General features: G+C 39.1%; 1 protein-coding gene across 1 annotated transcript in view; it reads left to right on the plus strand.

Annotated features, from left to right (window-relative positions):
- LOC148013579 (DNA damage-binding protein 1a-like) overlaps positions 1–22874 on the plus strand; it is a 65286-nt gene extending 42412 nt beyond the window's left edge. Inside the window, exons 14-19 of the mRNA XM_087667774.1 lie at positions 3183–3293; positions 19756–20031; positions 20215–20489; positions 20949–21297; positions 21477–21761; positions 21905–22874. Of these exons, the coding sequence (XP_087523900.1) occupies positions 3183–3293; positions 19756–20031; positions 20215–20489; positions 20949–21297; positions 21477–21761; positions 21905–22486 (1878 nt within the window). The 3' untranslated portion in view covers positions 22487–22874. The remainder of the gene's footprint in view (positions 1–3182; positions 3294–19755; positions 20032–20214; positions 20490–20948; positions 21298–21476; positions 21762–21904) is intronic.
- Positions 22875–25527: the final 2653 nt, after the last annotated feature.

Below are 25527 nucleotides of genomic sequence, written 5' to 3' on the forward strand. Positions count from 1 at the left end.
CAGATTAGGCTGATGAAGATGGCAGCACTGAAGACGGAGAGTGTCGGTGTCAGAGAGTGCACAACCTGCAGAAGACAATGAATGCTGGCCCATCCAAAGTCTTGCCATAAATAGCAGAAGAATGCTGAATCTGGCCGACCTGTCCATGTGGCAAAAAACTGACGGTCTGACTGCATTTAATGCAGTTGCATGCATGCTGATGTGGCAGAAAATCCCAGAAAAATGCGGGATGCCTGGACAATGTTTGATAGATAGTGACAAGCTGGCAAGCTGGTAAATTTAGAAAATGCAGCAGGAAGGCACACTAAACTGTGCACAACCTGAAGAAATGTGGAGGAATGCACACTAAAAGTGATAGAGCTCCCATGTGTTTGTCAGACTCAGACAGGAGCTCACAACCTGGAGATGACAGATTGACATGCCTAAAATAGGCAGGCCAATAGGTTCTACTCGTGAGACTTAAGACAATGCCTATGTGTGACAATGATTAGTTGCCAAACTGTTTTATCACTTACTATAGCCTCAATAGTTGTGTATATCTTGTTCATGTTCATGATGACTACTTGAACCTTCTATTGCAGAAACAAACCTCTATTGCCTTCGATATAGCTATAGAGGCTTTGGTTCTATAAACCAATATTTTAGCAGCCAACTTGTATGACATAGAGAGATATATAATTGGTGAATTGTCTTTAATTTTAGAAATCGCAAATGAGAACCAAGAATGCAAGTTTTTGTAGTCTATTTGCATGTTGAAATACAACCCTAACAATTTTTTTTTGTGGGGGGGTCCATCTAATCGTTTGAGGAATACCTAGATTTGACATTTGTCCCATCTAATTGAGCATTTGAGTGGACAATATCATGACTTACAGAAACACATCACGCGGTGTCCAACCAAGTGACCCACCCAGACTCCAATCCTCAACCTCATGATTATGAGCCTTGGTGTTAACCACTAGGCTATCACTTTTGGGAGTTGGGACCAGTTTGAGCAATATTATTGTATGAGTGGATCCATATTGTCTCATTGACTCCTATATTTGTGTTAGTGCTTTGATTTTTGGGAAGGTCACGTTATGCAAATTAATATATTTGAGCTGCAATATTCAATGGTAACCATCTTTTTGCTGTGCTGATGATCATTATGCACCACCAATGGTTGTACCATGGGAAAATATTTTAGGCCAGCTTTTAGGGTATTTCTTGGTTTTATGTGAGCTCTTAGGGCTACTTTGATTTAGTTGAACTCTACTCAACAACGAAAATTACCAAGTATTACCAAGGAAATGCTTCCAAAGATGTCTCCCCCATGACAATCATATTCCAATCTTTGAGACTATAAAATCGATTATGCTCATTGATGGTGGCCATGCTTACATAGGACCATTATATAGACATGCATGTCTATGAATGGAATGCCTAGATTCTTCCCAAAACTTCACTTAGAGTGCATAATTTGGTCCTTTTAACCACAAAAATGAGCTCAGAAGGTCCAAATGTAAACATGAACTATTTTGGGTTTTGAGGCCTTGGGGCGTGGGGCTTGGAGCCCAGATTGGGTCACGTTTACAATTGTTTTATAGGTTTTTGGGGCCTTTTGAGCTCATTTTTCTAGTCAAGAGGAACAAATTCTGCATTCTACATGAAGATTTTGAAACATTTGCCAAGGAGCTAGGCATTGCATTCATAAATATGAGAGAGATGGGGAGAGACATCGAGGAAGCATCAAAGAGAGAGATGGGGGTTCTCCTGGGGGGGCTTTGGATCTAGAATGGTTGTGAAATTTTGGAGATTGGGGCATCTGAGCACTGCTATGTCAGAAACTGGTTTTCTATGGAATTGTTAATTCAGAATGGGTTGGCAACTTTTGGAGATTGGGGACAGAGTACCAACTGTCTCTCTTAAAATTGGGTTTCCATGGAGGGATTGGAATCTAGAGTTTGTCATGTTTACAGTGATTTTTGAAAAAGGTTATACCAAAATGATAAATTCCAAGTTTTGAAGGCAAGCCGTGTACATCTGTAGCCTTCTATTCTATAATGGTACACCATTGGTAGTCTTGAATTGGCCTTTGAAGACTCTCATGTACCTTCTTACCCTCCTGCGCAAATTGCTTATTGAATGGTTTAATTGTCACATGTAAATAGGCTATGGGAGGGCTTTAGCAGCAAGGTTAATTATTCTTAACACATCTTTGCATATTATGGTTTAGTATGCATGCCCTAAAAGCTTCCCTACGTAGAACATTCCCTTAGAGTTTGCGTACAAACACTTCCAGTGAAACCCTATGAAGATGGGGATCCCATCAGTATTCTTTGATATAAATGTAAGTATCGATTGAGTGGTGATGATCCAGCTTCACCTTCGAGCTATATTACTGTCCACTCCACATTCTATACATAGTTATTGGAAGATATGGTGGATAGCAGGTTACCATGTGTGTATATACTCTTCCTATTCAAAGTCCTCATTGCATCTACATAAATTAGTCAAGGAGTATTTCTTAGCGAAGAATGCCTTCAGCGTATACTCAGGTCACTTCCTGAGTGATGTGTCTTCTCTCATGCAATCACTTGTATTTAGTCCATTTGATGTATCAAAAAATTAGAAAGGAAAAAAAAGAAAAAGAAAAGCATGTTACACATTCATGGCACCTAGAACAACCCCTTGGCCCACTCTCCCACATCACAATCTCAGGGCACATCAAGGACAAACTTGTACATATATCTGAACTAGTATTGCCAAGCCATGTTATTGATGAGACTATGCATAAAAGATGTCATACCAGCAAAGAAACCTTTCTGCCCATTCAAGCTATATTGATTGTGTTAAATAGAGCTCCTCTATATGTACATTACATCGTATATTGTAGGTAAGTACACTTTCACTGGCATGCAAGGGTGCACACATTCCAGCAGGTCATAAATATGGAGAAATTCTGCATTATTGGATATGAGGTAGGGGTCTCTTGGGGACTAGAAACATGTTGCTGCAACATAGTCTTGAAGGGACTTTGAAATGAAATACATCTTTGCGAGTCTATAAATTCTATTATAAGTGCATATAGGCATTCATAGGTTAACTTATTATGCTGGCCGACTAGTGAATGTTCAATGTAACGATCCTAAAGTTTGTGCAGATGGGGTGAGAATCATCGAACTGCTATCTTATGTATTCAGGTTACTGCGTCTTCTTTAAGGCTTGTGGATGCAACTTCAAGGAGACAGCTGAATGAATGGCATGCTCCTGCTGGTTTATCTATAAATGTTGCTACAGCTAGTGCGTCTCAGGTGAGTAAGTGTTTTTCATTCTGTGGTGAATGTTTCACATGCTTTGAATGGCACACATGCTCTCAAAAGGATGTTCTTAAATTAAAGACTCAAGCTTGGTACCATATTTTCCTCGGTGTTGAAAGATTTATGTGTAATACAGGTGATGTTTGGAACTTGATATATTGACCCTGATCTACACACTAGGCCAGGCTGCATCCTGTGAATAATCCAATGTATGCTTAAAATATCTACTTGCTGTATATGTCATAGTTATTTGTGGACAGTTTGGATTGCAAGATCTTGATCTTGTCAATACCTCTATTTGTATTGAATGCAACGAATAAACAATGGGAAGTTGTCCTATATCTGACCCCCTTCAGGAATGTAGGCCTTCAATATGAGCTAGGCTATTGGCTGAGTTGGCACTGAATGATTGTTTCCATTTCCTGGTGTGGAATATAGTCTATTTGGAGTTTTTTCTCCAACATCTGTAGGCTTACCTGTGCAGCATCATATCTGGTTCGGGATACATCATTCAAATGATCAATGCAGCCATATATCCAAGGCTTCAAAGAAAAGAGGTTTGGCATTTTTCTGTAACAAGTATCGTGGTAAGCTTCATCAGATGTAACATTCACTCTCTTAATCTCATGTTTATTTTGAATTAAGAACATCCATCTGAAGTTGCAAGCATGGCTGTTTTTTGTTTTGACAAAGGATCCATGCTGACCTGCACGTCTCCATCGTGGGTGTCCTATGAAGCTTCAAGAGGGTTCAACAGATATGAAAGTTTGTTTTTTGAGTGGGAGACTGCTCAGTCTAAATTAAGGCCTACATAGACTTCAGAATTTGAATAATTAAAGATCAAACATAAGCTGATCAGGTTTGACCATTTGGTAGACAAAAACCCTTAGCTTTTTCTGCCTTTTATCTGCTACCTTCAGCCCTTGCACTGTTGATACAGAGGCTGCAGAACAAGCATAAGAGACAGAAATCCAAAAAGACATAAATTGTAAGCTGTAGAATAGTGCAAAGCTGAAATATTTGGGGGCATTATGGTTGCATTGTAAAACATTCTAGAACAGCTAACATCTCCTTCAGCAACTTTAAAGAATTTCACATATTCACAGTACTATCTTTACCCAAAAGGAGGGACCCTTGTGACTTGGTGATATTTTATCCACCATCAACATTTAGGAGATTTGTCACTAATCAGCTTGAGCTTTTGTAGCCAGTGTTTTTCATGGATTCATTTGACTTTTTGACATGGCTATAGGCATTGATTGCGGGAATTTTGTTTGAGTTGTTGTCCATGATGCAGTAGGTGAGTTTTCATAGAGTTTTTCCATCTTGAATGAAACCCTTTTCTAATGTTTCATAAAACTAGTATAAAATCTATGAAACCTGTTTCAAAGCTCCTATTCCAAAATCCCATTGCCAGTATGCATATCGAATCTTGCCCAAATGTTAGTCAAGAATGTTGACAAGATAACCTATCCCTTGCAATGTTGGGTAACAGCTAGCACCTCTCTGATCTCACTCGTTCGGATCCTCCTCAATATACTGCTGTTTCCAGAAAAAAAGGGAGCATCTTAAGGTCTCTCTACAAATAATTGTAATTTGTCTCCAAGCCTTGCTGTAGTCTAGAGAGGTTGTCTTCAATGGGCCCAATACCCACATCCTCTCTTATGAGTTTATCGTTGTCCTATATGGAGAAAGTAAAGGCCCTTTGTTCACTGGTAACAACTCCTACAAGAAGAATGTCTCCTTTGGTGAGGAAACCAGTCTGAGTCTGAGAAGTGTTTGTAGTTGTCCACCACTCTAAGGGTACTCCCTCCATAATGGTTTTCATACTGGTCTTGACTCCTCTATGAGATGACTTGGTAGATCTAGAAAAGTGAACCACTACATCACTATACATGTGATTTGTGTAGAAAATCTCCCCCAAGAGAGGCATGCCTTGTGTCCCATTATGTTTTGAACCTATTCTCAAGAGATGGCTGAATAAAAGAGGCTGCATCTTGGTGGATGAGTGGCATTGAGATGATTTATTGTGAGCTTGTTGTTGTGTAATGCCCAATTATGATCTATCTGTTAGAGTGTAGCAAATGTGGAAGCATATGATTGGATTGAAAGAAAATAAACATGGAGAGAAGAGAGAGAGAGAAAGAGAGAGTAGAATGCAGAAATCTTCAGTGAATAGATGTTGAAATGAAGAAGCCAGGTGTGTACAAGGGCTGTTGAGTGTATCTCTGCCAGATCATCTCTCTCCACTTGAAAAACAAGTGAGTATTAATTGAGGTTGGCCAGCCTATATACAGGCAATAAATAATCAAGAAAATGATTAGGTTGGCCAGTTTTAACTTTTATGCCTATGCCACATGGCATCCTACATAGCCTGTGTGGTAGACTCGATTGCTCGGAAATGTTGGAAACCATCTGCTGACTGTATGAAACTATCCAGTATACATCGAGGAAATGCATAACTATGCCCAAGAGTGCTAACTGTACAATAGTATACTGCCAATGCCCACCTAGGGGATGACTAAATCTCTAACATTGCCTCTTAGGTCTTGGACGCGGCATAAGGCCTCAAGGATTTGGAGTGCTATCGAAGAATAGCTTGAGGAAGAGTATTCGTAAACAAATATGCCAAATTATCCTCTGTCTTGCAATATGCCACATCAATAGTCTCATCCAAGATCTTCTTTTGAATGAAATGGTATTGTATCTCAATGTGCTTTGACCTTGGAATATGGGATTGTGTACCAAAGCAATGCAACTCTCATTGTCCCAATGAAGTGTAGTAGGATCTATCTGAGGACTGTGTGAGGACAACCAAGCTCTCCTAACAACCTTTGAAGCCACACTGTCTCACACGTGGTAGAAGATTCCGCTCTATACTCTGCCTCCATAGATAGGGCAATCAAGATGTTAAAGTGGCCATCTCTTTGTGAACTTTGCCATTGGGTGAGGAAAAGCGAGAAGGTTGCTCAACATTGATCCCTCCCTTCAAATCCCCATTAAGGAATACATACTTCACATCAAGTTGATAAATTGGCCATCTATGGCTAGCTAAGGGAACAACAGCCCTAATGGTAGCCATCTGAGCTGTAGATGCAAAAGGTATCATGAAAATTCACCTTGGCCAATTTATCGTCCAAGTGATCTTGAGCACTTATGAGCACTTATTAGCTGGGAACTTTGCTTAATTAATTAATTAATGCTAATGTTTTAGTGTGTTCATTGACATTAGTGGCTAATGAAGTGTTCTAGGCTAAGTTTTGACATAGGGTATGACCTAGTATCCATTAGGCATAACTTATTACAACTTTTGCCTTTGGGACCAATCGATATCTCAAAGTCATGGATTTCACATTGCAAAACAATTAACTTGCACCTCACACATGCAAGTCACATTTGCACATTTGATTATCTTTTAATCAAATACTAAGCAAAGCATAAAAAATTTTGTGTCCTCGTGACACTCCTTGTCGCTCTACCTTTGATGAAGATGTCGACTCAACGATAAATTCAATGGTGAAGCAATCTCATTCACCATAATGGTGGAGCCTTGATAGACATAGGCTCCAAAGGCACTGACTGATTGCATAATTGACACCTGATCTCCAAGGATGAGATGGTCAATATTCCCCTCTACAACTGGAAACTCCATGAATCAAACATCTCGACTCATGTATATCTCTCATGAAATGGGATCACAAAGCTTGTATCCCTGGGGTTGCGAGCTATAACCCATGAACACTTGTCTTTTGGAAGCCGTCTCAAACTTATCCTTTTGTTTCTTTAGGATGTGAACATAAGCATCACATACGGACACCCTAAAATATGTGACATTTGGCTTTTTGATCAAAGTACACCTCAAAAGATATCATACCAGCCATGGCCGATGTAGGGGACCATTAAAGATGTGGATTGTGGTGGCCATTGCTTCGGCCCCCACCACAATGAGGTGTTTGCTGACACTCCATCAAAGTGTGTGCCATCTTGATTACACTATGATTCTTCCACTCCAATATTCTATTCTCTAGAGTTGTGTTTGTGTTATCAAACTTCTAGTAAATGCTACGACTTGCACAAAACTTGACTCATAGTTATTATCAGACGCGTTTGATTTGCCATGTAGATGTCTGAAAAAACGTATGAAAACAAGAGTATGAAATCCTGTTTCATACTTGACATACTTTTTTTGGATAAATGGGCTGGAAAATGCAAATAACATCACAATTTTGCCAAAGAGACTGTGGCCTTGCAAAAAGGATACAAACACTTGATGATTCTCACCTTGGTGAGAATTGTCACCTTCCTGTTACTTGCCTTCTTCCTAACTCAAAACTTCGAAACCTGCTTATGGACTTCTCAACAGGTTGATTCAGCCTTCAGCCCTCATACTGTTTACCCCGAAGTTGAAGAGAGTTGTTTCTTATTGTTTTTCCTCTCTCTCTCTCTCTCTCATCTTTTACATGTGTTGTTTTTATCTATCTTAAATTTCTGACTACATCTCTATCTTCCTCCCTCCCTCTTTCTCTCTCCTCCTTATATCTTGACTCTCAGGTCTAAGTGGTTAATTACTGTCACCAGGTGGTGATACTTTTTGGAGTTGCTTTCCTTATTTACTTATATAAATATTTTATTTTTATTTTCTTTAGTTGCTGTTGCTTTTTATCCCTAGAGTTCTCTTGGATTAAGTCGGGATCTTTGCATGGCCAGAAGAGCCAACTATTGGGACAAATTGGACTAATGGTTTGTTTGAGCCTTGGGATTGGATTGAATGGGCACTGAAGAATAGAATGCCAGTGGTTTGGGATTGTGAGCTTCACTGGAGATGGTGCAGGACACCGAGCCTGACCAAGATAAAAGATGCACGTGTGAGAATACCAATGGAATAAAAGTCACTATAACTAAGCCACATTATATTTTTTGATGTGGTTGCAATGATAAAAGTTGCTTAGAACAACTTGAGGAATGCTAGGGTCACCATCCCTAAAATTTAGGGAGTTACTATTTTTGGATCCCAGAATTTGTTTGCGTCATTATCTTCGTTTTTGCACGAGGATTAATTCTCTGGCCTATGCCGAGGTCAAATTTTGCACCAATCATGGAGAATTTTAGACCGGAAGGTTTAAATGGGAAAATTGTTACGTGTATGCCATGTGTCACAATTTGGGCATAAATTTCCAAAAGAGAGAGAGAGTATTAAAAAAAATGTAATATGTAGGAGGGGTAGAGCTGAGAGTAAAGTTTTCAGGGGTTGTTGCAAGTACATCAGCTATGGAGAGTACTTCTTCATCTCTGACACATGTACGGAGGCAGAGCTTGCTCTCTTTGGTCAACTCTCTCTCTATTCTTAGAGGAAACGCTTTGCATGATGGGCTGATTCCATCGAATGTACAATTCTGTGTTTTCTTTGCACTTCTGTTGAGGCAAGAGCCTCACTATCCAGGTTCAGGAGCAGCTGATTGCTTCTCCAATGCAGGAACTAAAGAAAGTGATGACCATGTCACACAGGAACAGGGTTTTCAGCTTTGATTTAATGCTGTTTGTGGGATTGTTTTACTGTTGGAATGATGCAGGGTCAAAGGGTTTGTAGTCCAACTAGTGTGGAACAGATCTGGAATGGAATAAGGCTGAGAACAGGTCAAGAAATAGGTGAAAAAAAATAAATACAGAGTTCTGTAGCTTGCAATTCTTCACTTGAATTATTGAGTTTTGGTCACAGAAAGTGTTTTCCTACTTGGGATGTTGTTTTGGATACGCTGTACTGTCCTTGTGCAGGTGAAATTTGCTCAGAAAAGATGAAAGCCAACTGTTCACAGATTTTGTACTTTGGAACATTTCATTTTTTTTGTAACCTTCCATATTTTAATTGATAAAGAAATACTGAAAGGGCCGCCAGTCTTCGGGGCCAATTTGGCGTTGAGCAAGGGAGTGAGGTCTCTGTTTGTGTGTGTATGTGAAAAGACAAGGTATTAACTGAAGGGACTACCGCTTTATGTGAGTCATAGACCGGTTTCAATTACTGTTGCAAATTTCTTAGACTGAAGTCTGAAATTTTTATAAATTTCAAACATTAACAGCCATTTAACTCTCAAATTCAGCCACTAAACTCTCAAATTCTTGAGAAACACTCTTTTCCCTTTAGTATTGGCTTTAAAATCTCTGAAACTTTTATTTTTACAACCTAAATATAGTTGAAAAGTTTTAGTGTGATGATAAGGAAGATGAGGAGAAGGATGACAATGATGAGGATGAGGACATTGAGGAGGAGGATGAAGAGGGTGGATATAGTTTGCTTCAGACTTCTAGTGTAGCTTAGACTCTAGAGTCTAAACTCTATTGTTATGCAAGCCTTTGAATTTTATGGCAGTTTGTTTTGAGCTATATATTCTTTTTTGGATTTCTTTCACTTGTAGGCTGCAGCCATCAATGCTCGAATTGTATCTAGACTCAAATGATTAGAAATGAGAATCTGAATATGTTTTGGCAAATCAATTTTGTGTCTTGATTATTGGATGCCTTGCTAGTAGACTAAAGCTATCGAAACAATGGAATTCTAGTTTTCATTCAGCTTGTTAGCTTCTTTACTCAATTTAATATAAAATACTAGATCTATATATATTTTATTTTATTTAAAAAAATAAAAATAGAGCAAGGTAAGATTCGGCCCTAGGGTGTGAATCATACTCCAATCATACTTTCATACCTGTGTGCGTATGACATATGATTGCCACATGGAAAAACTATGGCTTGACTAGCTCGTTGGAGACAAACTCCCTTGCTCTATTGGAGTGCAAAGTCTTGAGTTTCCTTCCAGACTTGTTCTCCTCGAAGGTCAACCAATCCTTAAAGTGTGAGAATACTCCCTAATGCAGCTCTAAGAAATATGCCGAAGTCATCCTATTAAAATGATCAACAATTAGCTTAAAGTATAAACTCCCCTTAAGGGACTCTGTTCTCATCGGTCCACATAAGTCCGTTGAAACATGCTTCAAGGACTTCTTAGCTCTATGCGAAGCCTTTTTTGAAATCACATCTCTATGTTGCTTCTTGTGAATGTAGGATACACATGGCGGGTGGCTCACCCCAACTTTGGCAATCCATGCACAAGCTGACCATGAGTGGCCTTCCGAAGGTACTTGTAGCTGAGGCGACCAAACCAAGCATGCCATAGCTTGGTTGAAAAAACTGTGAAGAGAGAAGAAGAGAAGTGAAGGTTGATAATGTTGGCATCTTGTAGACTCCATTCTCCTCATGACCTGTACAAAGAACCTATCGAGAGTCTCCATTAGAGTCTTTATCAAATTCAACCATAAGACCAAAAGCACAATTCTTGCTCATTTAAAGACGACGATATTCCAAACCTGGTGCAAAGAGAACTTTTGATGTGTGAGCACCAGCTTGTCTATGCAAAATCAGTTGAATATTCGGAAATGAGAATTTTCCTATGCATCGGACACATATAGGGAATACCATTTGTAGGAGTCATGTGGTTGGAAGTGCCATTGTTCGCAATCATCTCATGAATTTGTGGGGCCATCGTTGTTGCATTAGTAGTTGTCAGTGTCGAGTCCTCAATCACCTCTAGATGGAGAAAAGCGGTTGATAAAGGAGCACCCATTGCTCTTGAGTCCTTCGTAGTTTTCTTCTTCTTGGCGTTTTTGTCCTTGTCGAGGTAATCCTTCTTTCAATGTAACAAGTAGAATCCTTGGTTTTATTTTACTTATTTTCCTTGTCCATCTTCAATTTGGTGTTGTTCTTTCCTTTTTGTTGAGAAGATAGTCATGTCAATGCCTTTGACTTACTTGAAAACATAGCATCCAGCAACATGTTTTGGAAGTTTCTTTCAAGAGGAGGTAAAATAAGAAATGTGGGTTTTCTTATATAGGGATTTTTTAATAGTTTTAACTAGGGAAAGAGGTTTTAAACCCCTATGGACCTCTCTCTTAAACAAGGAAAGGTCAATCAAGCTTGAGTGATGATATACGAGTCAATTGAGAATAATACGTGACATATCCATGATCCATTATTTACTTATGTCAAGTTAGTCAGTGGACAAGTTATTCTATGGTTAAGACCTCAAACATTATGATTCATACATATCACACAAAGAACATTGAAATAAACATATAAATAGTCCATATACAGTATGAACTGATTCAAGTTGCAACATCATGATTCTCATTCCAAAATAAACTGATAAAATATCAAAATCCAAAATGAATCATAATATATCATAAATAACGGGTCTACAATACCTTGAAGATAACTCATAAGGCATGTCGATGCTCACTTTGTGGAGTCTTTTAGTATCTTTTTCTATGGGTTGAAGAATAAAGGGGTAGCCCTCAATCTAACCAAATGCTTTGGAAATCCGATACTCTTTGTGCTGCCCCCAAAGATTGTCATAAGGACATGCATTTTTGAAACCTCACTTAAGATTTGTATTAATTTTTAATCACATGGTTAAGTAAATGTTGCACATGTGAGGTGTAACTGGGGTTAGAGTAAATTTATGAGTTCTGGACATGAGGAAATCACGAGATGTCAAATGCAAAAGTTGCTATAAGTTTATGTTGCACAGGTACTTGGTGACATTTGGTGCCAATTATTGGCCTAGGTTATTCATTTGGTTATAAGTGTCAGTGGGTGATACTAGAGAAGTGGCGTTTAATGGTGCCTAACGCCAATTTGATGGTCAAAGATGACGCAATGATACTCATACCAATTTAATTATTGGCTAGTCAGACTATTTTTGAGAGCATTGAAATAATTATTAGATTAGTTCCATTATTTAAAGATTGAAGATTATTATTTAATTATGAATAATGGTGGAGAAACCATTTGGGAAGGTTGCGACTTGTCAAAAATGCCCATCCAAGATTGAAAAACGTCTTTAAAGGTTGGAGAGAGGCATCTAGTTTCTTCAGTCTGCAAGAGAGAGGAAGGGGATGATGTCGGTTTGATTTGCCTCCATTGGAGGACCTTTTGAGGCAGCCAGGGTCAAGAGAAGACCTATCAACAACAAGTGACAGCATCTACAAGCTGTTGAGATAGGGCGGTAGCAACAGTAAATGACATATTTTTTTCAGTTCTTTGCGAAGAAAGTCTGAATTTTCTCTCTCCTCAACATTCCCAATTCTCTTCTGTAAACCCTAATCTACAGTAGTAAGTAGGCTTTAGCAGCAGCCTCAGGAAGCGTGGCAGAAATTGGAAGTTCCAAGACTTGGGCTCAATAGGGTTGAAATTGTTTTTAATCAAATTCAAATGAAGGGACCAACAAATCAATGAATTTGGGGTATTTTCCATCTCCATCAAAGCTGTGAAGAACAATTGACTGCTTGAATGAAGGGGCAAATCAAATTGAAGACTTGCTGGTCATTTTGGACAGCAAAGGGAGTTGGAATACTAAAAGGGATTGGGAGAATCCCATTGTGCATCAACTTCTTCTTCAATCAAGTTAAATAAATATCGAAAGGGGCGCCACGAAAAGAAGCCCAATTTCAAAGGACTTCTAATGTACACCATCATATGCCTTGCTCGAAACTGAGCGTAAGCACAAGAGATCTTGATTCTTGGATCAAGTAAGAGCGGTGGACACTAAGGAGGTTGTGTAAGATACTATGCTATTCCACAAAACTCGTTCGAGTGGGATGGATAATGTTTGGTATTAAGGGGGCTAATCTAAGGTGATGGCCTTTGCAAGGATCTTATCAGTAGTTCCAAGCAAAGTGATTTGTTTGCACCGGTTAATCTCCAATTTGTTTCCCCGCTACCTTGCCAAGCCCTTTGATAGTCTTTCTTGCACATCTCTTAATGCCATGATCTCCTAAAAGTTATGATAATCTCCAAGACACTTGCTTAAGGGCAAGGCGAGAAGTGTGCTCTCAAGCTTCTTCTCTAAGAAAATGGGCCTTAGATGCTTGCTTAATTTGTTAGGGCCCACTCTCCCAATACTATTTGTGGAGATATGCTAAGGTTTGTAAAAGAATACATTGAGTATACAACCTTGACTTAAACTTAAAGAACTTGAACGCAAAAACAAAAATGCAAAATGCAAAACTCAAAAACACAAACAAAGAATAAAGAGAACTTTGAAGTGAATGAATGAATGTTGTAAATGAAGGAAACAGTGTACAAGATGCTAAAGGGCAAAGCTATGCAATAGCTTGTGGCTCTCATTAGAGCGGATTGAGAGAGTAGTTGCAATGTGGTAGCCACCTGAGATAGATGTTGAGTAGTGATGATGCCTCTCAGTATGAACATTCAAATTGGGAATGAAGGAAATGTAATGCCTGCTGACCTTGAACAAGGCTCAGATAATGGAGAGCAAGTTGAAAATGTTGTTGTTGGGTAAAATGCACAGCCTTGAGGACACAAGGAGGCTGATGACCAGCAAAGTGAAGAGGAATTTGATGACCAGTTCAAGAATCAGATGAGGACAGCAACAAATCTCTTGTTGAATTGGTAAAGGATCCTCAATTTACCTGATTTTTGAATGCTCCAAAGAAGGAGAGCAAAGGCAAGAAGAAGAAGACGCCTTTTATATCTCCAAACAACATAATGCACCGAAGATAATGCCAAACCCTTCATTTGAAGCTCCCAAAGATGCTAATAAAATAAAACAGTTGTTACCTATTGACAAGGAATGCAAATGCAAGGCTATCACAGAAGTGCCAATCCAATGGATTTTGGACATGCGGGCATGCATGCTATGATGGGGCAGCTAGGATATTTTGGTGGAAGCATGATTTTTCATGCTATGGTTAGACAAGGACCGTATACGGGAATGCATGGCACAAATTCCTATGGTATGCAACAATCAATGCATGGTGTGCAAGGTCCAATGTACTTGGGTATGATTGGAAATATGCAAAACCCTATATATGGCAGCATTGGCTTGATGCCTGAGGCACAAAATAGCATATCTAGTTTTTCATCTGCATCCCCGAATACATATGGGGCTCATCATATGGCACGATTGTTTTTGCAGCACATCTTTAAGTATCATGGTATGCTAGAGTTAATCATTAGTGATTGAGACTCCTGGATGACTAGTTTATTTTGGAAGGGGTTGTTTGAGAATATGGGTTCCATATTGAAGTTCTCATCATGCTTTCATTTGCTGACAGATGGTTAGTTTGAGAAAGCAAATTCCAGAGTGTTAGATATTTTGAGGTGCTATGTTTCAGATCACAAGACATAGTGGGAGCATTATTTGCCCTTGATTGAGTTTGCTTACAACAACAAAGTGCATAGTTCTACGGACAAAGTTTCATTCGAGGTGGTTGAGGGTGACAAGAAGATACCACCTATTCTGTAAACTAGGGATAAGATCTTTGAGGCTAATCGTTATTTGAAAAACTTGGATGTAGCCTATGCAAAGATAAAATGCACTTCAGAGATTGCAAGAAAAGCAAAAGATGGCAATTGATCGCCACAGATGTGCTTTGCAGTTTGCAGAGGGCGATTATGTATTGCTGCCTTTTGAAAAGGCAAAGTTGAAAAACATGAAAGGAAGAGAAAGATTGTATTCGGAGTTGAGTACGAGATACGGCTCTTACAGGTGTTAGAGAAGATTAGCGATGTGGCATATTGGTTGAAATTACCTCCACATTGATGGATACACAATGCCTTTCATATGAGCTTGTTGAGGCCTTTTCATGGTGATGTGTCAAAGGATATGTTTGTTGAAATTCAACATGAGGTTGTGGAGTTGGATGAGATTTTGATACTCGTCGCTCGAGCAAGTTTTGACACATAATGAAAGAAATGTCAAAGGTAAAGTTTCCAAGAGATACTTGGTGAAATTTCAGAATTATTCACCAATGGATGGAAGAGGATGACTTGGCAGACCATCCTCAACTGTTGTAGCTTTACCTAGATGCCTTTCAGTTAGAGCCGACTTTAGTTCGCTCTCCGTCAGGTTGAGTAGAGCAAGGGTTCGGAGTATTGTTTGATGCTCAAGGGGGAGATAGCACTTCCACTCCTCCAGCTATCGACAACTCTCATATGTAGTGGATCTCGGATGTAGTCAGTATGCATCCAAGATACTGCGTTGACACTATGTTTGCTATAAGGTCACTACTTAGTGTACTAGTCACTGTGAAATGTATGCAAATGAGTATGAGTCTCACCGAGGCATTGGAACGATACTTTTGCATCAGCTTATGATCAATTTGACATGAATTTTGCCTCAATTTTGAGACAAAAATTCAGATTAGTTTCAGCTTAGTTTTTGATTAGCTTGAGAGTCGTTTATGGTCGCTTTTGAAATTAGTTTTGCATCAGTTTTCGCATTGATTGTTGGTTAGTTTTTGCAATGAGTTTGTGATAAATTTATGGTTATATTTGCAGCAGTTTGTGATCAATTCTCAGATGAGCAAGTGATTAGTTTATGATCAGATTATACTCAGTTTTCAATGGTTTACATTTGTTTCCATGGAAGGAGTGTATGTTATGATGCCATTGATGTTTTAGCCATGGTTTATGCTTGGTTATGCGATGCTGTGATTTGGTTTTGCTAGTTGAGTTGAGCTCATGAGAAATAGATATGTCACATGATAATGTGGCAAAGTTTTTGAGATTATTTATGAGTCTTATGTTATGTTATGATTGGATAGTAATTTTCAGCATGTGTTAGGTATATGGAATGGTTGAGCAACAATACACAATGTTGTGTTAACTATGATGCCTTGTGGAAATTCCGATCCACTATTTTGCTTTTGATGCATTTGGCACTGCAATCAAGGATGATTGCAAGGATTTTAAGGGGAGGGTTGTTACGAGGACATATATTTTTGAAACCTCACTTAAGATGTGGATCAATTTTTAATCACATGGTTAAGTAAATGTTGCATAGGTGAGGTGTTTCCATTTGGGAAGGTTGCCTCTTGTCAAAAAAGCCCATCTAAGACTGAAAAATGTCTTTAGAGGTTGGAGAGGCATTCTAGTTTCTTCAGTTTGCAAGAGAGAGGGAGAAGATGTTGTTGGTCTGATTTGCAGCCATTGGAGGACCTTCTGAGGCAGCCAGGGTTAGGAGAAGGCCAATCAACAGTAGGTGACAGCATCTACAAGTTGTTGAGACAGGGCAGCAGCAATAAGTGATTGATTTTCTTTAGTTGTTTGCATCTACAAGCTGCTGAGTCAAGGCAGCAGTAGGAAATGACATATTTTTCTTTAGTTCTTCGTGAAGAAAGTCTGAATTTTCTCTCCTCAGCATTCTCTCTCATCTCCCAACTTTTCTACGACGTTGCTCTGAAGATTGCAACATTGAGATCACAAGAGGCTAAGAAATTTTCGATTTCTCTGTTGTAAACCCCAGTTTACAGTAGTAAGTAGGCTTTAGTAGTAGCCTTGGGAAGCGTGGCAGAAATTGGAAGTTCCAAGACTTGGGCTTAACAGGGTTGAAACTATTTTTAATCAAATTCAAGTGGAGAGACCAACAAAATAATGAATTTGGGACATTTTCAATCTCCATTAAAACGGTGAAGGCCAATTGACTGCCCGAATTAGGGGGCAAATCAGATTGAAGACTTGCTGGTCATTTTGGACAGCAAGGGGGTGTGGAATACCAAAAGGGATTGGGAGAATCCCATTGTACATCAACTTCTTCTTCAATCAAGTTAAATAAATATCGAAAGGGGTGTCAATGTTGGGGCCTATAGGGTGTCTATTGTCCAAGATTGTAAGTTAATTTGCACATCTCAGTTTTATGATAAATGTTAGTGTTGTAGCTAAGTTGTAATTAGGGAATTACCATCCGTCCATGAAAAGAATCCTAGTTTCAAAGGACTTATAATGTACACCATCATATGTCTTGCTCGAAACTGAGCATAAGCACAAGAGATCTTGATTCTTGGATCGAGCAAGAGCGGTGGACTCTAAGGAGGTTGTGTAAGATACTATGCTATTCCACAAAACTCGTTCGAGTGGGATGGATAATGTTTGGTATTAAGGGGGCCGATCTAAGGTGATGGCCTTTGCAAGGATCTTGTCAATAGTCCCAAGCAAAGTGATTTGTTTGCACCGGTTAATCTCCAATTTGTTCCCCCGCTACCTTGTCAAGTCCTTCGATAGTCTTTCTTGCACATCTCTTAATGCCATGATCTCCTAAAAGTTATGATAATCTCCAAGACACTTGCTTGAGGGCAAGGCGAGAAGTGTGTTCTCAAGCTCCTCCTCTAAGAAAATAAGTCTTAGATGCTTGCTTAACTTGTTAGGGCCCACCCTCCAATACTCTTTGTGGAGATATGCTAGGGTTTGCAAAAGAAAACATTGAGTATACAAACTTGACCGAAACACAAAGAACTTGAACTCAAACACAAAAATGCAAAATGCAAAACCCAAAAACACAAATAGAGAAGAAGGAGAACTTTGAAGTGAATGAATGAATGCTGTAAATGAAGGAAAGAGTGTACAAGATGCTGAAGGGCAAAGCTATCCAATAGTCCGTGGCTCTCATGGGGGCGGGTTTAGAGAGTAGTTGGAGTGTGGTGCCCACCTGAGATAGATCTCGAGTGCTGTAACTATTAGTTGAAGCTGACATGATGTAGGAAGTGGAAGGGTGGCTTGCTGGAAACCAAAACGTAGCAGTTTCTAGGGTGGAATTGGTAAACACAGCAATGTAATTGCTTGAAGATAATGGCAGTTGATCACCAACAGCAATGGGAGGCTGGGAGACAGCTGTAGGAGGAAGATCTAATGCAGATTGGATTGGAGGGTCATTGGAGGGAGAGCTGATGGCTGAAACTTTTAAGACAAGGGATAAGAGTGAATGTTGGGCAGCTTGTCTATTTATAGATGAGTGGATCGTCCCAAATTAGGGTTTGGCTTATGGGACACAAACACTTTACAAGACCTCGTACTGTTAATGAAACTTTAGATAATTTACATGTTTCGGGGCTGTTTTAAAGAGCTAATCTGTTTATAATGCATTGTTCAGTTCAGCACTCATCATATTAACTTTTCTATTCTTCTAGTATTTGGAGGGTCTAGTCATGGATCCTAACAAGGTTATTACTTTTTGTAGCCACCCGCCCCACCTCTAGAGGGCCATGTGCTATTGATTAGTTTTACTGCTTGCCAGTGCCTAGTTATAGGACTGTGCATGAAGCATGCCAATTGAGAAACCCCAAACTGAACATGCAGCCATGCTGCTTGCCAGTGCCTAGTTATAGGACTGTGCATGAAGCATGCCAATTGAGAAACCCCAAACTGAACATGCAGCCATGCTGCTTGCCAGTGCCTAGTTATAGGACTGTGCATGAAGCATGCCAATTGAGAAACCCCAAACTGAACATGCAGCCATGTATCACATAAGTACAATAGACATCCCGCATCTTGTTGCTACAGAGTCGGAGCAGCGGATTAGAGCCTGGTGGCAGCAGAAACAGGCTGTCATGCTGGATGCTCCACTGGCCGAGAAAAGATATTATTTTGTAGCTCAAATTATAGATCCCACAAAATAGCTGCACATGGGGTTCCGAGACCAATTTAGTGACAAATATGGGTTTATCTATCTGTGTGTGTGTGTATAATTTACTCCCAAGCAACTTATTTGAGCCAATATATCAGCTTTTTGTACTGCAGACAGCGAGCTCTTTTGTGAATGTAAAGAAACTGTACGACACTTGGGACAAAGATCATTCTTCTATCTCATGATTTAAAGATTTTTTTCCTTGTCTTAGAAAGAGTGGGGAAAAACATTTTCTTAGGACTTTGAGATGTTTTCCAGCATTAGATGTTTCACTGGTGCAACCTGTTTCGTGTGGAGCAGAGAAGATTTAGTCCTGTTTCAGAAAGCTTAGGATATTTAAGAGGATAGATGTGGCAGAAATGTGTGCTAAGACTCTACTGTGATGGTGAAGAAGATTGATGGGGTGTAATGGTGAGATGTTGGAATGAAAGATGAAAAGATAATGTGATAAATGGAAGGCCCCAGATGCTGGGATTTGTTTTTGTGGGAAAGCTTTGGAGCAGAGTGGCAGTACGATCTCTTTTTCTGGATACATACTGTTGTACACACAAAGTACGCATAATGTGATAATCAGAACCTCAACTTTGGCATCGATACTGCCACTGGAAAAGGTAAAGTGGAGCCTTACACTACCAAGGCTTTGCTTGAGGTTTTGAAGTTTTCTAAGACATTTTGTTATTGACTTCGTATTGGAATAATTTATTTGTGTAGTTTAGTTCTGTGCAACATCCTCCCAGTTTCAGCTGCACAAGATCTATGGGAAGATCCTAGGGTGGGAACATTACAGTCTCAGCACAAGTTCAAGTGTTGTTATGTGCTTTTGTTCTGTTGCAGGGTTTCTGAATGGAATCCCTAACAGTTATCTCCACTATTGAAATTGTTTCCATTTGTGAGGCACTAATCCTCACTACTAGGAGATGTATTTTTTCCTTTTGCATTGAGATATTGGTATGACAGATGGTGCAATTACATTGTCTATGGCAGGTCCTTCTTGCAACTGGAGGTGGTCATCTTGTGTACCTTGAAATTGGTCGTGGTGTCCTGTTTGAGGTGCAACATATCCAACTTGAATATGAAATATCTTGTTTGGACATCAATCCTGTTGGTGATGATCCCAATAGAAGCCATTTGGCAGCTGTTGGCATGTGGACAGATATCACTGTTAGAATTTTCTCACTTCCAAAGCTTGAGCTTATTACCAAAGAGAGCTTAGGTGGTGAAATCATTCCTCGCTCAGTTCTCTTCTGCGCTTTTGAGGGGGTATGCTTCATTAACTGATAGTGTGAAATATTTTCTAATGCTTGAATTTTTCGTTGGTTTCATCTTGCTTGAAGATGCCAAAATCTGTGCATTGTCTAACATTACATTACTTTCATCTGGCATAAGAGTGCTGACCAAAGAAAAATCTTGTGCACTGCCTGACAATAACTGTACGTGGTGTAGGTTCCCTACCTACTTTGTGCTTTGGGTGATGGACATTTATTTAGCTTCATTTTGGATACTCGATCTGGACAGCTATCAGACAGGAAGAAGGTGTCTCTGGGTACTCAGCCAATTGCTCTGAGGACCTTCCGATCAAAAAATGCTACTCATGTCTTTGCGGCATCCGATCGTCCCACTGTAATATACAGTAGTAACCGTAAACTTTTGTACAGTAATGTCAACTTGAAGGAGGTGAACCATATGTGCCCTTTCAATTCAGCGTCTTTTCCAGACAGGTATCAGATCTTCTCAAATTGTATTTCCATTGCTGTTTAAATAAAAATGGAATAAATCCTTTTAGCCAGAATAACGGTATGAAAAAACAACCAAGTTTCCCTATTCAGATAGGCCTTAGAACCAACCCTTTAAATTTGTAGACTTGTAAGTAGCAAAGGATGCAAAATCAACTGGTATTAATGAGGACTTAGATGTATATGTGCAGAGCATTTTCATCCATAATACAATTCAATCAGATTTTGTATTTAAAAACCTTCTGAGCTTGTTTCTAGACAAACATATTCAGATGTAAACAAGCCCAAGGGTAATCTGCACAATGGATGCGTTGAAGTAAATAGTTGACAGGAATATCATATCAAGAGGTTGCACCATTTCCAGATAGCATGTGTGTGTTGTCTTCTCTTTGTTTGGTTCTCTGGGATGTCCAATTGAGGTTCATAACGCTAGTGTCTTGGCAGTTTGGCAATTGGAAAAGAGGGTGAACTTACAATCGGTACAATTGACGACATTCAAAAACTGCATATACGCACTGTTCCATTGAATGAGCATGCTCGTCGCATTTGCCATCAAGAATCATCACGGACTTTTGCCATCTGCAGCGCTAAGTATCTGTCTAGTGTGGAAGAAATGGAAACACATTTTGTTCGACTATTAGATGATCAAACATTTGAAAATATTGCTTCATATCAGTTGGATGCCTATGAATATGGTTGCTCAATCATGAGCTGCTCATTCACAGATGACAACAGTGTTTACTATTGTGTTGGAACAGCATATGCCATCCCAGAGGAAAATGAGCCTTCCAAGGTAATCAACCATACCCAAACATCTCATCTTGTCATTTTCCATTGCGTAAGGGTCCTGCACATCATGCGCTAAATGGGAATGTGCACTCTTGTGAATTTATCGACTTTATGAGTCCTCAAAAGGGCCGCTTGCTTAGTTATGAGTCTGCTTTGTTTTCTGATTACAACTTTTACCAACAGGGTCGTATATTAGTGTTTCTGGTTGAGGATGGAAAGCTGCAACTGATAACGGAAAAAGAGACGAAAGGTGCTGTGTATAATTTGAATGCATTCAATGGAAAGCTTTTAGCTGGTATCAACCAAAAGATTCATTTGTATAAATGGACACCTCGAGAAGATGGCACACGAGAGCTGCAGTCAGAATGTGGCCATCATGGTCATATCTTAGCTCTCTATGTGCAGACTCGAGGGGACTTTATTGTTGTTGGTGACCTCATGAAGTCAATCTCACTTCTGATATACAAGGTAACCATTCGTTAAGTGCAATATCAGTTGCTACAGAAGAGCAGCTGGACTATGGAGAAGGGCACATTTTATAATTTTGTTTCACACTTTATGTAAGGGTCAAGTATCAAATGGTTAAACTAACACTAGGGGTACTTTTGCAGCCTGAGGAGGGCGCCATTGAGGAACGAGCTCGAGATTACAATGCAAACTGGATGACTGCGGTTGAGATTCTTGACGATGACATTTACCTTGGTGCTGAGAACAGTTTCAATCTTTTTACAGTGAGGAAAAATAGCGATGCTGCAACGGATGAGGAGCGAAACAAACTCGAGGTGGTTGGTGAATACCATTTAGGAGAGATGGTAAATCGTTTTCGTCACGGCTCTTTGGTCATGCGCCTCCCTGACAGTGAAGCAAGTCAGATCCCCACTGTAATCTTTGGCACTGTAAATGGTGTTATTGGAGTCATTGCCTCTTTGCCTCAGGAGCAGTACTTGTTCCTTCACAAGTTGCAGCAAAATTTAGTGAAGGTTATAAAGGGAGTTGGAGGTCTTAGCCATGAGCAATGGCGCTCGTTTAGCAACGAACGTAAGACTGTTGATGCAAAAAACTTTTTAGATGGGGATTTGATTGAGTCCTTTTTAGATCTCAATAGAAATAGAATGGAGGAAATCTCCTCTGCAATGGGAGTGCCTGTTGAAGAACTTTGCAAACGAGTGGAGGAATTGACTAGGCTGCACTGAAAAGTGTCCTGAGATTTACGCAAATTGTACTTCACCCCATGGTTGTAATTTATGTATCTGAAGCTAATCTGAGAGTGTTGGGGGGTGTTGCCATGCCCCTACAAGTTGTAGTCTAATTTGATGGCAGGTGGTTAGACAGTAATTGGCCGTGCTTATTTTTGTTTCCAGTGTCTACAAATATTACACATAGCTGGAGGTCGATTTTATTTTCATGCTTGAGCATGCATAATGCAGATGTGCACGTCCTTGTGTGCACCTATATATGCAGCCCATGTGTGTATATGTGCATGAAATGAAGATGTGCAATTTAGTGGTTTCATTCAAAACTGGGTATTCTAAACTCACGATTCAGGAAGAATACAAAGGGAAACCTTTTCTGATTTGAGAAGGCAGTTTGAGATACAAATGACAGCAGCATAGAGCTTTGTTGGAGAGTGACCCTAGTAAATATGGGCATCTAACTCATTGAAGCTAAACAATATTCAGCTGGTTTTAATGGATGTGCCAGTATGGACACAAACACAGTTACCACATGAAGATTGTTGGTCTCCATGTAAAATTGATAATGTATCTCAAGATACCTGACATGTGCTTGTTGATTTGTTCTTGTATGGGCTGTAGTGATTGGTATTGCCTTCACTGAAACATTGGAGTCAGTTCATATGTTTAATTGCTAATAAACAGAGTGCACAATGGGAGGAAAATGGATGCTAATGCAAGTATTAATCTATCATAATGTTGAACTTAAACATGCTTAATGTGAGTTATTTTCGTTGCTTTGCTGCTAGCATCAAGCTCATCTTTCTAGTTTGTGGTCATCAATTGCATTGGTCATAGTTAAAAAGCTGTTAGCCCCTTCTAATGAGCCTTCTCGTCCCAGTGTATGACTGGTATTGAGCACATCGTTGCTAGAACATGTATCTACGCCCTCCCTACTAGGAGTAACAATCTTCAGATGCTTGAAGCCATGTCCCATAGTCTAGCTAACTGCTTGCGAGAGAGAGAGAGAGAGTGTGTGTGTGTGTGTGTGTTTGTTTCTCTGATCGTTTTCCATTGGAGTTTGTGATACTTAAATAGTCAACTCGAACTTTTGTGAACTTCATAGGCAGGTTGCCTTTGTGCTTCAATTCCTCCTTTCTAGGGCATGAAATGTTTAATGGTTACATGATGTTGCTAAATCAAAATTTCCTTGACCTCCAATGTAAAGGGATAGTGCTTGCTGATTTGTTCATTGGTAGTGTGCAATTGCTAGATAGTATGGAATTCATCATGCTTTCCTTACAGGTAAAGATTGCACGCTGTTGAGGAATTGGTAGCCTTGGTTTGATCTCTTTTGGTTGATTCTCCATTGGATATCTATTGGTCTCCACTATCTGTGCGATTAGTTCATCTCAACAAGCACTTTCAACTACTCTTGTCAACAAGACCTTGGAGGTTTGTTGACAAAGCTTGTAGGACAATACTTGTTTGTTGCATAAATTTTTCAAGGATTGCATGCATCTTTCACTCAAAGAATGTAGTGCAATTGCGAAATTTTGTTAATCAAATAGTTAGGCGTCCACAAATGTTTGTGCAAATGTGTTGGTATACTTTGTGGATCTACTTGAGCTGCAATACCCCATTTTAGTTGGCATGTTGATGCTCAATTCTTATATTATGAGGTGATTTGAGATAGGTTTCACTTGATAGGCAACATTCAGGAGGAGTTGATAGATGTCTTCTTGCATTTATCTAAGGACGAGTTGTTGGGATGGTCTTACGAGTTTTTGGAAACCTACACTAGTTTAATTCCTCAAGAATGGTCTTTTCTTGCTCATCTTATGTAGATATATGTATTATTAGTAGGGGTTCATCCTCTAGACTCATGCGTAATGGTGGTAGTGTCAAGATTTGTTTTATCGGTATTGGTTAGATGGGTTTCTCTCTAGAGTTCCTTGTTTTTTGCTCTTACAATGCATTGTTTTGACAATGCTATTACGTTTGGTTGCAAATGGGGAGATGATGGGCTTGTCTCTTTCTTTGCATCAACAATTTTTTGGGCAACCATTGGCTATTGATAATACTTTTATGACTTTGAAGGTTGATCTTGATAATCTTCGCAAAGCTCTAGACATGTATGGCTTATTTACTTGGACTTTGGGGTTGTATATTAATACCATCCCATCATCACTGATAAGCTATATACAACATGATTTGTATGCCTTAAGGTGACAAGGGGAGGTCATTGTTATGGAATTATGCTTATTGATTCTTATTTTTGTAGATTTTGTCTATTTGTTGCATAATTCGTGGCTTATCCGACGGACGTGTGCATTATATTGGTTGAATTATGCTTGGTAGATAGATGGAAGATTAGTAATGTGTTTTGCGATGTGGTGAGTAGATAATTAGATGAATAAAGAATTCTTATTTTGAAGTGTGCATTTTGGTGCGTGGAAATATTATTGAAGTAAATATTTTATTTTATAGGTGCTTGTAAGTGCAAGGACCTTGTGTATGCACATATGCAATAGATTTATTTTGGATGTATTTGTTAGAAGAGAGAATATTATTGCTGGTTGTAAAGCTATTTAGAATAGGGTATGTTAGATTTATTTGCACAAAAGCAACTCTTGCAAGAAAAAGAAAAGCAAGAACACATAAAGATGTCCATTGTATTTTGAGTATAAAAGCTTAATTAAATATCATAAATACATGTATGGGGAGAGATATTTACCCATGCATGGGAGGGAGATTACACCCCATCTTATGTTATGGATGCTTTTTAAATTTCTTTTCTTGTCTTTATTTTCTTGTTCAATTTGTTTTTTTTCAATTTTGGTTAATAATTGATTGTTCTACGATGAAGGGGCTCAACATAAGTATTAGAACAAGGTGATCAGTTTATGAGTCAACATTAAGAGAGATACATATGATAATATATTTATCCTTAGAAGTCATCATCATTGATTAATAATTGATTGTTCTAAGATGAAGGGGCTCAACATTGATATTAGAACAAGGTGATTAGTTTACGAGTCAACATTAAGAAACATATAATA

Source organism: Lygodium microphyllum, chromosome 26, assembly GCF_053477565.2.
Source record: "Lygodium microphyllum isolate KBCC chromosome 26, Lygodium_microphyllum_v1.1.10, whole genome shotgun sequence".
Lineage (NCBI taxonomy): Eukaryota > Viridiplantae > Streptophyta > Polypodiopsida > Schizaeales > Lygodiaceae > Lygodium > Lygodium microphyllum.